The sequence below is a fragment of the Petaurus breviceps genome, unplaced genomic scaffold (assembly GCF_028583685.1).
Source record: "Petaurus breviceps papuanus isolate PSGF00001 unplaced genomic scaffold, PetGlider_PUasm1.0 91041, whole genome shotgun sequence".
Classification (NCBI taxonomy): domain Eukaryota; kingdom Metazoa; phylum Chordata; class Mammalia; order Diprotodontia; family Petauridae; genus Petaurus; species Petaurus breviceps.
In genome coordinates, this window is record NW_027187400.1 from 4205221 (window position 1) to 4220220 (window position 15000).

The following is a 15000-nucleotide window of genomic DNA, read 5'->3' on the forward strand; positions in this document are numbered from 1 at the left end:
AAGGCAGTTACTTCCCCTTGATTCTCCCATTTCTGTTAATGACCCCCAAAATCCACTAACTTGACTCAACTCTGACTCTTCTTTCTCCCTAGATCCCATCAGTCACCAAACCTTGTTCATTCTTCCTTTCTACTTCCAGAGTCCCAGTCCTTAATGGTAATGGTGATCACCTCTCACTTCGATTATAGTATTAGCCTCTGCCTAACTGGTCTCTTTTTCTTTTCCTGCCTCCCTCCATGCTACACACCTGCCAGAAGAATTTTTCTTTTTTTTTTGGAGGCAATAGGGGGTAAGTGACTTGCCCAGGGTCACACTGCCATTAAGTGGCCCAATTTTAACTCCTGTCATCCTGGCTGCTTTATTCACTGTATCACTTTGCTGTCCCTCCCCCCTCCTCCCCCCCCAGAAGAATCTTCTTAAAGCAAAGGTTGCTCAGCTGTTGGGAGGTCTTCAATGATTCCCCATGGTTTAAAAGTAATCAAGTCTAATCTCCTAAACCTAACATTTAAGACTCTCCACAAATGGCTCTAAACTTCCTTTCCAATCTTATACAATGCATTGAGAGCTCCAAGAGACCTAAGTGGTCATTTAATCTCTCTCATTTTCTGATAAGGGAACTTAGAAAGAGGGAGATTAAGTGATTTGTCCAAGTCACCCACTGAAAGTAACAGAGTTAGGATTTGAACCCAGGTCCTCTGACTACAGATGCATTGATATTTCTGCTACCGTATTACATTATATATGATATTGGTATTTCAAATCATACTGCTTCCCTTTGTGCCCTGCACTTCAGTCAAACTGTCCAAATGCACTTTCCCATTTCCCTACAACAGTTAGCAATCCCTCTCTGTCCCCTTCTCTCCTTTTCTCATTCTCTCCTTCCCTCCTCCCTCCCTTCATCCCCTAGAGTGGTCTGTTGAAATCTCACTATCCTTTAAGGGTCAACTCCAATGGCACTTCACCCCCAGGCAAGTAATCTCAATCTTTTTCTCACTCCCTCTGTAACCCCCACAGCACCATTTACTGTTACCACGGTATTTATTGCCTACTGCCTTGTATTTGCAGTTCTTAGTATCAACATCTTCCCTCCCCCCCACAATAAACTCCATGGCAGGGATTGTGCTTCATTCATCTCCAATATACAATAGGAACAAATAATATTCATATAGCACTTACTATATAACTAAAGTGCTTTGTGATCAAAATCTCATTTTTTTTTTGCTCACACAAAAGCCTTAGGTTGGTAGTGCAAATATTATGCCCCTTTTATAGGTCAGTATACTAAGATTCAGAGATAAAGTAGTTGGCCCAAGGTCACATAGGAAATACCAGAGCTGGGATAAGAATGTAGGCTGCCTGACTCCCCAGTTTAGTTCTCTTTCTGATTTCACTACATGCTTCTCTGTACTTTATACATAATAGGAACTCAATAAATAATCTTTGAATTAAATGGACATTTTGATTTGGAAAAGCTCACATAAAGAAATCTAGGTGTGCCTCTTCAAGCCTGTTTGAAGCTCTCAGTCTGACTTTACAGTCTTCACTCCTTCCCTTTTCCAAGCAATAAGAGTCCCAAAAAGTCAGGGGGACGCCAGTTGGAGAAATATACTAGACCCAGAGATCTAAGAGAAGAACTAGAGCTGTGCAGAGGTATGTATGCTAAAGGGAATTGTGTTTCCTTCCACACAGTGAGGGCCGTAAGATGGCAAAAGGTTCAAGCCCAGCCGAAGCCGCTCCAATGAGTCTAAAACAGACACCAGGAAGGGAGAAGACCTGTTTGAATCTGTACAAGCTGACAGTGCCCTCTGCTGGGAACATGCTGCTATAGCTCAAGGTAGTACCAGAGAAAAGAACCTTTCTCTTGCGCATCCTAACGTTACAGAGTACGAAAGTGGAGCCCTCGAAAGGGGTTGCGATTTGCACCAGGTCACAGAGCCAGGAATGGCATAACTAGAATTTGAACCCAGCTCCTCTGGTCAGAGGCCAGGCATTCCAGCCACAGCACCTCTCTTCCCAAACAGCCTGATCCGCAGGGATTGATTGGATCAGCCTGTCTGTCAAAGGTAACCAGCTGTGAAATCCAACCATTAACTCTGAGGATGGTTCCTGCTTCTGGGCAAAATATGGCCAAGCTTCAAGGTGGCCTGAGAGGTCATCTAGGGCAACTCCCTAGGGTACCTGAGGAACAGAGAAGGGGATGGGGTGGGGGCAGACTTTCCCCAAGTCACACAAAGCATTATTGGTAAGAGAGCAGACTGGAATCCCAATGTCTAGACTCCTGATTCAGGGTTGTGGCCCCTGTAACACAATGCCCCAACAGCCTGACATCTCTCCCCAAGGTCAGTGTCCTTTGTCCCTTTGGGTGCCTCCCCCTCTATCAACATTTTCTAATTCCCAAGACATGCCCCCACATTCCCTTAATTAAAAACAACGAACAAAACTTCCCTGCACTCTTTCTCCTTCCAAAGACAACAGCCCTCCTGTTAATCCCCATGAAGAGTCCTCCTCCCCAGCAGGATCCCCTTTTCCCAGGCTGGATACTCCCAAGGCAAGAACATTCCCTCCATAGCCTCAGACGCTGGGCTGCCTCCCCTCTGCCCTCTGCCCTCTGCTGAACTCCTTTGGCTTTCCCTGTTCATGGTAGGTCTGATCCCTCCTTTGGGGTCATCTAGTCCCTACCCCTCATTTGACAGATAAGAAAAACCGAGGTTCAGAGATGTGAACAGCTCTCTTTCTAATTAAACCCAGAAACAGGGAACTTTTCAAGGGGGGGAAACCCTAGGGGAGTATCAGTACCATTGCAAGCATCTCCGTAAGTCTTCAGAACAGCTCCATCACACCTTCCTCTTGGCCTTGGCAGACGAAGTGTCAGGTAGACCCGAACTGATGAAGAATACTACCTTAAGCCATTCCTTTTGCTACCTTTTTTCTTTTTTTGCTCAGCAACAGGCTCCCTTTTATATGTTGACTAGTGGCCAATTAAAAGGGAGATGGGTGGGATTTGTCCGGCAGCCAATAGCTAACCTCTGGGAATAGCTCCAGGAAGCTGATAGGTCTAGGCCAATTTCTGACTTGGTTACAGGGGCTAAACCAAGGGCTTCTTAGAAGGGTGGTGAAAGGATGATCTTGATGTCCTTGGGGTTCTGGCTTTTATTGTTTTCTGCTAGGTATGGGCTTCGGTAGCCTACCCACAGCAGACAAGACAATGAGCAGCTCTTTCTCTCTCCATTCATGGGAGGGGGATAGAAGTGGGGTGAGGGGACAGCTGAGAAAGATTAAAGGGGCTAGGCTGTTGACTGGTGCTCCATCCATCAGTCAATGCAGTGCCGAACTATACTGGTTTTTGTTATCAAGTGGGAAATTGTCTAATTTGGCCAACCAGCCCCTAGATGACAATAAGGTGATGTTCGACAGAGATTTCAGCTTTAATAGCCATTTCTTGTTGTTATTCAGTTGTTTTTAAATTGGGTTTTCTTGGCAGAGATACTGGAGAGGTTTGCCATTTCCTTCTCCAGTCCATTTTACTGATGAAGAAACACTGGCAAGCAGGTTGAAGTGACTTGCCTAGGGTCAGACAAGCTAGTATCTGAGGCCAGATTTGAACTCAGGTCTTCCTGACTCAGGCCTGGCGCTTCATCCACTGCACCACCTAGCCTTCCTAGAAGCAATAGGGCTGAAGACTTGGGAAATAATTTTAATCATTCTGTCATTGAGAGAAAGAAAGTAAAGAAAGTAGATTTGGAGAAGACTTAGATAATCTTTGCTCTTATGAACTGTGTAAAGGGAAGCAAGTCACTTATTTACTCTGGACCTGGTTCCTTCTTGGTAAAACTGAGATAAAAGTTGCATTAATTTCACAAGGATGTTCTGAGAAACAAATGAGATCATTCAAAACACCTTGTAACTGACAGTTAACTCTAACCCTATCTTTCCAACATCAGGAGAAATCAATAAAGTCATTGGAGCTGTTGGGTGGCTTCCTGTGGTTGACTCTATGGGAGGATATAGGCAGAGGACAGACAGAGAGGCATGGATGGGCAGGAAGCTATAACAGGGCAGGGAAAAAACCAATTCTCCAAATCCATGAAATTAGCTCAACTTAAGTATTTTCAAATGTAGGATATTCCCTCGTCCCACTCATTTTGCAATTGAGGACACTGAAGCCTTTTCCAAGGTCACATAGCTGGTAGGGCTAGATCTGAGGACAGGTCTCCTGGTTCCCAGTTCTGGGTGCTTCCCATTGCCTTATGGCTTCTCATTGTCAAGACACAGCCTGAGTTAGTCAATTTATGTGACAACAAACAGTAGTAGAATCTTTGGAACATGGTAACTTGCTAATAAGCCAATGGAATCAAGTACCCGTAGACCAGGACCTAAAGACCTCCAACCTGTTCCTCACTGGGCATTTTAAAAGTTGGTGATTTGAAGCTGGCCAGAGAATATAGCTCCCCATTAAAAGCATCCACTCTGATGGTGGTGACCCTGTGGTACCAGGCTCTAGAGCTGTTACTAGGAGCTAAGGAATAATTCACTGCAACAGACATGCAGTCAGTGGGCTGTATATTTGCAGAGCTGTTAACTTAGAAACACCTGTTTCCAGGGAAATCAAAGGTTGACCAGGTCAACAAAAGTTTTTAAGGACCTGGGGACTCCAGAAGATTTAGCCTGGTCTCAACGACAAAAATGAGTTTCACTGACCATGCCCATGATAACTTGCAGAAAAGATGTGGAGCCCTCTTCTCAGACCAGGGCTTCAAACTGAAAAACAAGTTCTTCACTTACTTCCTGACTGGAGGAGCAATGCAGATGGCCCGAAGCAGAAGTATTTCTGAGAAAGCCCTCTTCCCACAGACCCTTCTGCGCTTCTCTCTGGCCAGCCACAAGTGAGCAGCAGTGGGCTAAGAGGAGCACTGGCAACAGCTGGCCCTCCAGCCTCCCATCCCACTCTCCAGTAAGTGCATTCCAGGCAGTTAGGTGCCAGGGGATAGAGCGCTGGGCTTGGAGTGAGAAAGTTCAAATCCAGTCTCAAATATTTACTGGTTGTGTGACACTGGGCAAGTCACTTAGCCCTGTTTGCCTCAGTTTCCTGATCTGTAAAATGAGTTGGAGAAGGAAATGGCAAACCCCTCCAGTATCTTTGCCAAGAAAACTCCAAATGGGGTCTCAAAGTGAACCAGAACTGAACTACAATACGGTGGAAGGCAGCTGGATGACTGCACACTGGGCTCTTTTCTTGTTGGCACTGCGCTAAGGAACGAATTCTTGGCACCTGTCTATGACAATTGCTTCCTCTATCTTTATATTCCCTTCCTTTTTCCTTCTAATCTGCACCGCTCCCCCCCCCCCCCAGCTTGGTGCCTTCAGCTCCTGGACTTTGCAAGATTGCTTTCCTGGGGACAACTTATTCCTCTGTTTCCACTTACAATAACTTCTGAGCTTTAATAAGGCTGGGACTGAATTCGATGAGATGGAAACTTGAAGGCAAAGGAAATGAAATAGAAAGGAAAGGGAAAAAAGTAAGAGACAAATTGGACAGAGCAGAATGAGAGAGAAAATGATTCTGCCTATTTTTCAGTTGATGTCTTACTTCCTCATGGCATACATCATTAACTGGACTACTCACCTTTTTTTGGGGGGGGGGGAGGGCAATGGGGGGTAAGTGACTTGCCCAAGGTCACACGGTTAGTTTTTTGTGTTAAGTATCTGAGGCCGAATTTGAACTCAGGTCCTCCTGATTCCAGGGCCAGCGCTCTATTCACTACTCACCTTTCTTAAAGTTAGTCAGCCAGATAGTATCTACCAAGTGCCTACTCTGTGCCTGGCATAGTTCCAAGTGCTGGGGAGGCAAAGAAAGGCTGACAAATACATCTTCTAAAGGAGTTCAGTCAAATGGCAGAAGACAGCTTGTAAACAATTATGTACAAAGTTATAGAAGATAAATTAGGAGTAGTCTCAGAAGGAACTGAGATTAAGGAACACTGTGAAAGTCTTCTGGAGGAAGGTGGTACTTTAGCTGAGACTTGAATAAAGTCAGGAAAGGTGGAGAGAGTTCCAGGCATGGGAGACAACCAGTGAAACAGCAGATGGAGTGTCTTGTTTAAGAAACTGCAAGCTGGCCAGTGTCACTAGCTTATAAGGTATGTGGGTGGCAATGGTGATGGTGGTAAGGAGTAAGGACACTGGCAAGGTAGGAAGGAGTCAGGTTATGAGGGGATTTAAAAACCAAACCAAAAAATTTAGATTTGATCCTAGAGGCAATAGGGTTATACTGAGTAAGAGGGTGACTCAGTCAGCCTGCATTTTAGAAAGATGATTTTTGACAACTGACTGGAAGGTGGTTTGGAGTAGGAAGAGATTTTCCACAGAGAGTCCAATTAGCAGTGATGAAAGCCCGCACTAGAGTAGTGACAGTGTCAGAGGTGAGAGGGGGTATATGTCAGAGATTTTAACTGACTGGACAAAGGGTGTGTTCGTGTGTGTGTGTGTGTGTGTGTGTGTGTGTGTGAAAATGCAAAGTCCCCCAAGAGAACTAGGTTGGAACCTGGATGACTGAGAGGATAGTGGTACACTCAACAGTAATTGTGAAGTTAGGAAGAGAATTGGGTTTAGTGGGAAAGATAATAAGTTCAATTTTGGACATGTTGAGTTTCAAATGTTTACTCAATATCCAGTTTAAGGTGTCTAACAGGCAACTGGAATTCGAGTCTGGCAGGTTTGGGGCTGGACAAGTGGATCTGATAAATCGTCAGCATAGAGATGAATTAAGCTAGGAGCAGACAAGAAAATCAAATGATAGTATAGATGAAGAAAAGGGCCCAAGACAGAGCCTCAGGGGGAACCCACAGTTAGAAGGCATGACCTGGATGTAGATCTAAAGGAGACAGAGGAGAAGAAAGACACATAGAAGGGGCACCAGGATAGAGAAGCATCATGAAAACCTAGAGAATGATATCAAGGAGCAAAGGATGATTGACAATGTCAGTGGTTGCTGAGAGATCAGGAAGGATGAGGATTGGCGATGAAGAGATCATTAGTGACTCTAGAGAACAGTGTGGAATACTGAGGTGGGAAGAAAGACTGTCAAGTTAGAAGAGAGTGAGAGGAAAGGAATTGGGCCATCTTAATGAGGTTAACCACAAAAGGGACCTATATGGGATGATAGTGCAATTAATGAGCATTTTTGGAGGATAGAGGAAGTAGGAAAGCAGCCAGTAGCCATGAAAGCCACTGAAGATTAGTGAGAGAAGTAGGGATTGTAGAGGGGGTGATCTGCTACAGAAGGCTGGATGGAATGTAATACCTTGGGCATGTAGTTTTCCTGGGTAAGAGGAACCATCTCTTCACGTGAAAATGGGTGGAGATGATAGTCGAAGAAGGCATCTATGTGAGATGAGGAAAAGGGGAGGATCGATCCATGAATGGCTTCAGTCTTTTCAGGGAAGTGAGGCAAGGTTCTCAGCTGGGAAAATGAAGAGGGAGCCATGGGAAGTTTGAGAAGTCAAGGTTTGGAAAAAAATCATTGTGGGATGGTGAATTGATTAGGGAAGTGTAATAGTGCCTTGCCACTTGAGGGCCCAGTCAAAATTATGTAACATAATTTGTAATGAAATCAGTCATTATCAGTATGATGATTTTCTCCAGCTTTGTTCAGTGAGTAGGAGTGAAGGCAGAGACAGTAGAAGTAATCCAAGGTTGGGGTTTGGCAGGGCAAGATTTTTGATAGGATAAAGGGGCAAGGGGTTTGAGAGGACAACATAGCATTAAACTATTTCATTGAGGGGCCAGAAGAGCAAAGGAAGAGAGAGTAACCAGTGCAAGGTCAATGGTGTGGGAAAGAACTGAGGGAGTAGATTTGGAAATCAGTGAGAATGAAAAACAGGGTTTGGGGTTGCAAGGTAGAACTGATCAGTTAAGAGAATTTCAGAATTCATAACAGTGCACATGGAACACTTGAGAATAATAAGATCAAAGGTATGATCATTTTTGTTTGTGGGGCAGAACAGGTAGAGTTATTGATGAGCTGGCAAGTTAGGTAGGGTTATTTATGGGAGTAACAATATGTATGTTGAGGCCCTTTAGATAAGGGCAGGAGCTGGAGAGGAAAGACCATGATAGGAACTGAACTCACTGAGGGAGAAGTGTCCTGGAGGTCTGGAGACAACAGCCACAGTAGTCTTGATTGGGTGATAATTAAGGACTGAATGAACTCAAAGGAGAGGGAAGGGATTCTGTACCTTTGTCTACAGAATTCCCTGTGCCCAGTGGTCTGTTCTATGCTTATCCTCCAACCCTCCTTGATCAGGACAATTGGAGATGGCCTAGGATGCAGGGGGGGAACCTCAGCGTTTGGATAACTCTCCTTGGTGTTTTAGCCATTCTTCACAGCTATGATTAAATGCTACCTTCTCTGATCACCTTAGTCACAAATAACATCCAAGAACTTTGTACTTTAATGTGTGTGTGTAATGGGAAAAGCACTGGTCTGTAAAGTCCAAGGCTCATGGTTTTAATCCTGGCTCTGCCACTTGCTGGTCAGGTCTTTCCCGACTTCAAGTCTGCTGCTCTTTGAGACTAGTTCCTCTAATTTCACTATTTACCAGAGGTCTGATCTTGGTAAAGTCACTGTCTCCCAGAGGTCCCTTTCTCTACTACAGGGATAAGATCTGTGCAACCCACAAGGTCATTTGGAGGATCAAATGAGAATGCATTTGATAAATACTTCTGTACATTTTAAAAGAGCTATACAAATGTATGCCATTACCTTCTTCCTTCCAGGTGTTGACACAAACTCTTTTAGCTCCATAATTTCTGTTGCAGACTCTCAAGACACTGGTTTACCTAGCTTACCTTCCTCCTGTCTACCTCTCTAGGTTCTTTCGGTAAAACTGAGGCAAATACCTTGGCTGATTGGTTAGGAAACTACTTGTTATCTACTGGAAAGACAAATTGGCTCCTTGGGAGGAAGACTAAAACTATACCTCAGACGTTGAGTTCAATGGCTCCTAGTAAATAGGGAACTGGGAGGTGGCAGAAAATGTATTCATAGTAGTTTGTGGTAGGACTGTTGACTTGGTCAAACTTTTAACTATTCCATGACACCAAAGGACCTTTTTTGTATCAGAAACAAGTCAAATGATTTATGTGTTTGAAGATCTTTTTCAAAATACTTTGCCAAAAGACTTGAGCATTTTATTACATCTTAGTGCTCATCAATTAAAAACCCCGACTCCCCTACTCCGGCGTTGTTCCCCTCCTCCAGGAGTTACTAAACGGAGGTGGTAGAGGACTGTGCAATCCAGGATCAGGAAGATTTGGATATTTTACTTACTTCAAATATAGTATGTGTTGGAAAACAGGCCAAAAAGGGAAATGAAAAGTCCTTTTTTTCTCCCTGAAACTTCTTGAAAAAAGCTTGCCTGCTTCTCCACCTGGACCCTTTCAGACATTCTGAAAAGGTGAGTCATCTCTCAATCTTTTCTGGGTCCTCCACCTGGCTCCTCTCTTGTTTCCTTAGCTCTCCTCCTACCCATCTGTTGCCTTGGTTAACTCATTCCCATGCACTGCCTGTGGGTATACCTCAAGGTTCTGTCCTGGGCCTTCCCTCTTTTGGTGACTTCATCTGCTCCCACAGGTTCTCCCACGAAATTGGCCCTAGTCAGTTTCCTATAGTTCCACATCTTCAGGTATTTTAAACTGACTGTTCCATAGCCTCCTCCCATCTTGAGCATCTACTTCCACATCTCAGGCATCAGCCTCCTTGAACTACTTCCCAGTTAACACTACACATTCAAGAGAGGAACATCTCAAACTCAACATGGCTAAGACAAGTCTTTCCTTTTCCCTAACCCTCCACTCTTCTAAATTACTGGAGGATACCACTATCCTCACCACACACATACCACATCCAATATTTCCTCTACCGCCTGGACAACTTTCAATAGCCTTCTGAATGGTCTGTCTTGTCTCTGCACACTCCAAAGTAACCTCCACACAGCAGCTGGTGATTCTACTAAAGCACAGATCTGACCGTGTCCCACCTCTGCTCAATAAACTCTAGTATCTATTACCAGGATCAAACATAAGCTCCTCTGGCTTTTCACAACCTGCCTGTCACATCTGCAGTCTAGTTTTTGGTTCAAGCCCAGCTATCCTGGCCTATCTGCTGCTCCTTGCACAACCATTCATCTCATCTCCATGCTTTCCCCACTATTGGCCCCCTGGACGTGACCCACTCTTCTTCATCTCTGCCTCTTGTAATGCCTACTTTCCTTTAAAACTCAGCTCAGGAACCACCTCCCTGATCCCTCAGATGCGGTGGTTACCTCCCAAACTGTCTTGTGCCAATTCTGCATACATTTTATATATCCTCCTATCTATATGTATGTCTCCCTGGACAAACCAATGCAACAAGCATTACGTGCCAACTATGGGCTGGGCACCATGCTGAAGGCCAAGGATACCAAAGAGAGGGAAAAAACCAGTCCCCAGTCACAAGGAGCGAAACATGAAGACAGGATATAAAGGAAGAGAAATTGGAGTTACTATGTCAGAATGTAAGCTTGAGGGCAGGGACTAACATTACTTTGTACTGTCAGCACTCAGCAGAATGCCTGACCCCCAGCAGGTGCTCAATAATTGCTCCTTCCCTTAATAGTCAATTTAGAAAGGAACTATGGATTAAAGAAACTGGGCACTGATTATCAGCACCACAGATCACTAATTCTCATCCAAACCACCTAAAAGTATTTATGACCCCGTCCCCATTCTCTGTAGCATAAGAAGGCACCTAGAAGAAATCAGTGATCACAGTTTATTACCATTTGGTTGCAATACACAGCAAAAAGTACATCATGCTAGAGAGTATGTCACATCGGGCACACAAGTAGTGGACAATGATTCCATACATAGATTAAGGTTGATCACTGAACAAGAAAATCAGCTTAATCATGATCCTGTTTCAGCTTTTTCATTTTGTTCTTATGACGCTCAATTTCTTTCTGCAGCCGTTGTATTTCCTTCTCATGGTGCATAATTTCTTCCTGATGGTGTTTCCTCAGGGAAGCCAGTTGCTCTTGGCTCTTCTCTCTACAATGATACACCACCTCTATGTTGGACCCACAATCGCCACCCCAGGGCTCCACACCTGTATGTAGCCTCAAATACTTACACAGCAGGAGCAGGTCTGTCTCTTTCTTGGATCCTCCTGTTGACTAGTCTTTCTTTATTCCAAAGGTCTCTCCAAACTCTAAAATACTATGGCTCTCCCAGTGAGGTGTTACGAACACACTGCATGTATGTTAAAGGTGGCTTTACCCTGTGATTTGAAGGGCTTAAGAGCTGTCTCAAGCATTTTCCTTACCTGGGTGTCACTTAAAGAACCTTTATTGATTGCACTGGTGTGGGTAATTCCTTCACCCATGTAAATCAGAGTCTATGTCTTAACAGATGGTCTTCATGATTTATGGTACCCTACAAAATTTATCACCTGATGGCCAATCTCCTAATGATGAACTCTGTTACTAGTCCTTGGGCAGACAGTCTGTCATGAAGTACAACCTTTAAACACCTCTCTAGCTTGGAATGACCTACCCAAAATTAAGCACTACTAGAAAAGCCTTCAAGAACTCAGTGTCATATCCTTACCAGAACAGAGAAGAAGATTCTATTAATGCACAGGGCATCCTTTTCTACTACCTACCATTAGGGTTTCATTCCTTTTAGTGTTCTCTATTAAAATATTAGTAACCTGAGAAGAGTGACCAATCACTAAACCTTAGTGTCAATCAGCTTTGAAGTAAAGAACCTCTGAGTGGGCTAGAAGGGGAGGGGAGGATTACTGGAAAGTGAGTAAAATAGCATCAATAAAACACTCTGAAAAGTGAGATCAAGGGCACTAGATCCAGGGGAGTTCAAACTCAAAAGATGTTGTAGCCAGAGCTTGTTGTGCCTGTCACAGCCTTAGAATCACTCCAGTACCCTGATGACCAGTTATCAGAGGACTTTGGTGGGAGTTATAGACAAATAAGGGATGCACTATACAATCTTCATAGGCTTAGGAGAAAAGGGGTCTCTAAACCTTTTTGCTTAGTCATTTTTTTCAGTCATGTCTGACTCTCTGACCCCATTGGTTTGCCATTTCCTTCTCCAGCTCATTTTACAGATAAGGAAACTGAGGTAAACAGGGTTAAGTGATTTGCCCACAGTCTGACTCGGATGAGTCTTTGGATTCCAGGCCCAGCAGTCTATCCACTGTGCTGCCTAGCTGCCCCTTCTAAATCTTAGCATATGCTAGAGTGGAAATGTAAGCCTCTCCTTGACAATTTTATTCCTAACACAGAACAAGAAATATTTGTGTGCCTCAGGATTTGGGTGTTTAGGAACTCCAGGTAAGGAGACTCTCTCTACCAATGCATAATGGCAACTGTCCTGCAATTTATAGTGTTGGAGCAGGGATTCTTCACCTTTTTTTGGTCAGGACTCCTCTAGGAATCTGGTGAAGCCTACAGACCCTGTTCTCAGAATACTTTTTAGTGCATGAAATACACAGGCTTAAAAAGAAACCAATTTAGTTACCAAAATATTTAAAAAATAAGTTCTCGAATGCTGGGTCTCAGAATCTGTTACAGAGAGCTGCTGGGGTCATACACTAGCAATATGTATTAGAAGCATGACATGAGCCCCTCGATCTGAGGGGAGTTCCTTATCCATCATGTCACAAAGCTCCACGTAAGTGTTTAAAATTGTACCATTGTCTACTATACGCTTTAAGCCCAATTTAATTTTAATTTAAATTTAAGCCCAAGAAATTCAGTTCATCACAAAATAAATGCCTGCATGCCATGTGGAATGGGCTCTTATGGCTTTAAAAATGAACTTTTATAAAAAACGGAATAATATTCTTAACTGTAGCCTCAATCAGCTTGGGAGGCTGCCTACTTGATTCTGGCTCAGAACCTGTTCTAGTTAAAGAACACAGGCCTAACTGAACAGTGAGGAGGTACTGTGGGCACAGTTAAGGAATGAACTCAGGAAAACATTTTGAGGAGAAAAGGCCATGCATGTAACCTTGGTTAGCTTTAACCTTTACGGGCCTGTTTCTTTGTCTGCAAAATAAAATGACTAGTCCTGCCCAATTCTCCATTTCTGTGATGGGCCTTGCTTGGGAAGCTGCTGCAGAATACTGTTGTTTGTCTGCAGTGCTATCTTTTCACAACTTATGTGGTGGTGGCTGATAAGGCTTGTAAGAAATTTGTCAAAAGGGTGTGGCAGTGGGAAGAACGACAAAACTGAAAGTTGAGAAGGAATTTTAAACTCATTTGTTCAACCCTCTCATCTTTAGAGATGAAGAAACCCAGAAAGGAAGGTAATTTGTTCAAGGTCACACGCATAGGAAGCAGCAGGGCCAAGATTCAAAAGCTGATCCTTTGATTCTAACTCCACTGCCTTTTCATCCTCACCAAACCACCTCCCAAACTGAACCTAGGGACTTCTCCAGCTGGGTAGAGATGTTAGAGACCCAAAAGCTGTGCCCACCAAGAGGAAGACCGGGAGGCCTATGGGAAGGGAGGCCTGTGATCTTGACAGCCCTGCCCACCAAAATCAGATAGGCTTAGCCTCCAGATGGGCGGAGCTGAGGAATCTGGAGGCCAAAAGTCAGACTCCTAGAAAAGCCAAAGGGGAGAGGCTTGGGCGGCTGAGTCCCCACGTGCTCCCCTCCCTCCCCCTCCCAGATTAGTCCTCGTGGTGGTTACTTTGTATCCACGGTTAGGAACACAGTGTCCAATCCCACCTAGCCCGGTTTGGGGGGTCTCTTCTTACAGGTGTGGGTCCCACGGGAAGCATCCCAGGGCGTGTCGAATTGAAAAGATGGGGGGGATAAGAGGGGCCCAGAGGGGAACTGGCTGGGTTTGGTGGCCAAGGATCTAGGGGAGCTGGGGTTACCAGGATGGGCTGGCCCAGGGAAGTAAGGGGAAATGGGCTCGGCCCTCACCGGAAGTACCGGTCCTCCTCGGCCTTCTCCCTCTGGCCGAAAGCCCCACCAGCTTCCCGGATGGCCCCGGAACTGCTGCTGGAGTCGTCGACAGGGTTACTGCTGAACTGCGGAGACAAGAGGCGTGGAGAGGGGAGTGAGCGAGGCTGGGCCGGTACGGTCCGGCAGGGCCAGGCGGGTGGGGAAGGCTCTCAGTACCTGGCGGGGGTAGTCCAGATTGTAGCCCCGGGCCTGCATAGTTCTGGCGCCCCACAGGCCGAGTCCAAGTCTTGTCGCCGCCACAGCCGTACACGCCATGCTCACTGCTCCGGCTACCGCAGCCCCCACCTCTCCGCAGCCTTGAGACCTTCAGGCGATGTCGGGCCTACGCGTTGACATCAACGTCCCGGCGCCACCGGCGTAGCCAATCCCATGCTCGGGGCCCGAAATGCGCAGGAGGACCGCGAATCTGGATCGGGAAGGGGCGGGGTCCAAGTCGGTAACGACGACTCCGGAATGAGGGGTGGAGCCAAGCCACAGCCAATCACGAACAAGGGCCCTGCGGACAGCGCTCTGGGGTTGTTGATGAGCGGGGGAGGGGCGGGACGAGGCAGGGCTAGTCTAGGAGAGGCAGGGCTCGGCGTTTGCACCAATCAGAACCCGGTGGGATCCTGGCCGGTGAAAGCTCTGGGAGGAGTTGGAAGGTGGGCATTCTTTTAATTAAAAAAAATTACTGATACCTTTTGTTTTAATATTTTCCTTATTTCCGAACATTCCTTTCCTTCTCACCATCCCAGAGAACCATCTGTTGTCTCAAGAAAGAAAGGCTGTCTCCGTTCCACCCTTCCTTCCAATGGGTGGTTCAGTGGACAGTGAGCTGTGCCCGGATTCAGCAGTACCTGAGTTCAAATCCAACCTCAGACACTGACTAGTACTGTGACCTTGGACAAGTCACTTAATCTCTTGGTAGCCTTAATCCTCTGGGGAAGGAAATGGCAAACCATTGCAGTGTCTTTCCCAAGAAAATCCTA

General features: G+C 45.4%; 1 protein-coding gene across 1 annotated transcript; it reads right to left on the reverse strand.

The window, feature by feature from the left end:
- Positions 1-10796: 10796 nt before the first annotated feature.
- ATP5IF1 (ATP synthase inhibitory factor subunit 1) lies at positions 10797-14438 on the reverse strand. Its single transcript, XM_069078840.1, has 3 exons — positions 14189-14438; positions 13991-14097; positions 10797-11085 (listed from the first exon to the last, which is right to left on the reverse strand). Exons 1-3 carry the CDS (start codon positions 14285-14287, stop codon positions 10941-10943), a joined length of 351 nt encoding a protein of 116 aa, XP_068934941.1. The 5' UTR covers positions 14288-14438; the 3' UTR covers positions 10797-10940.
- Between the last annotated feature and the right edge of the window lie 562 nt (positions 14439-15000).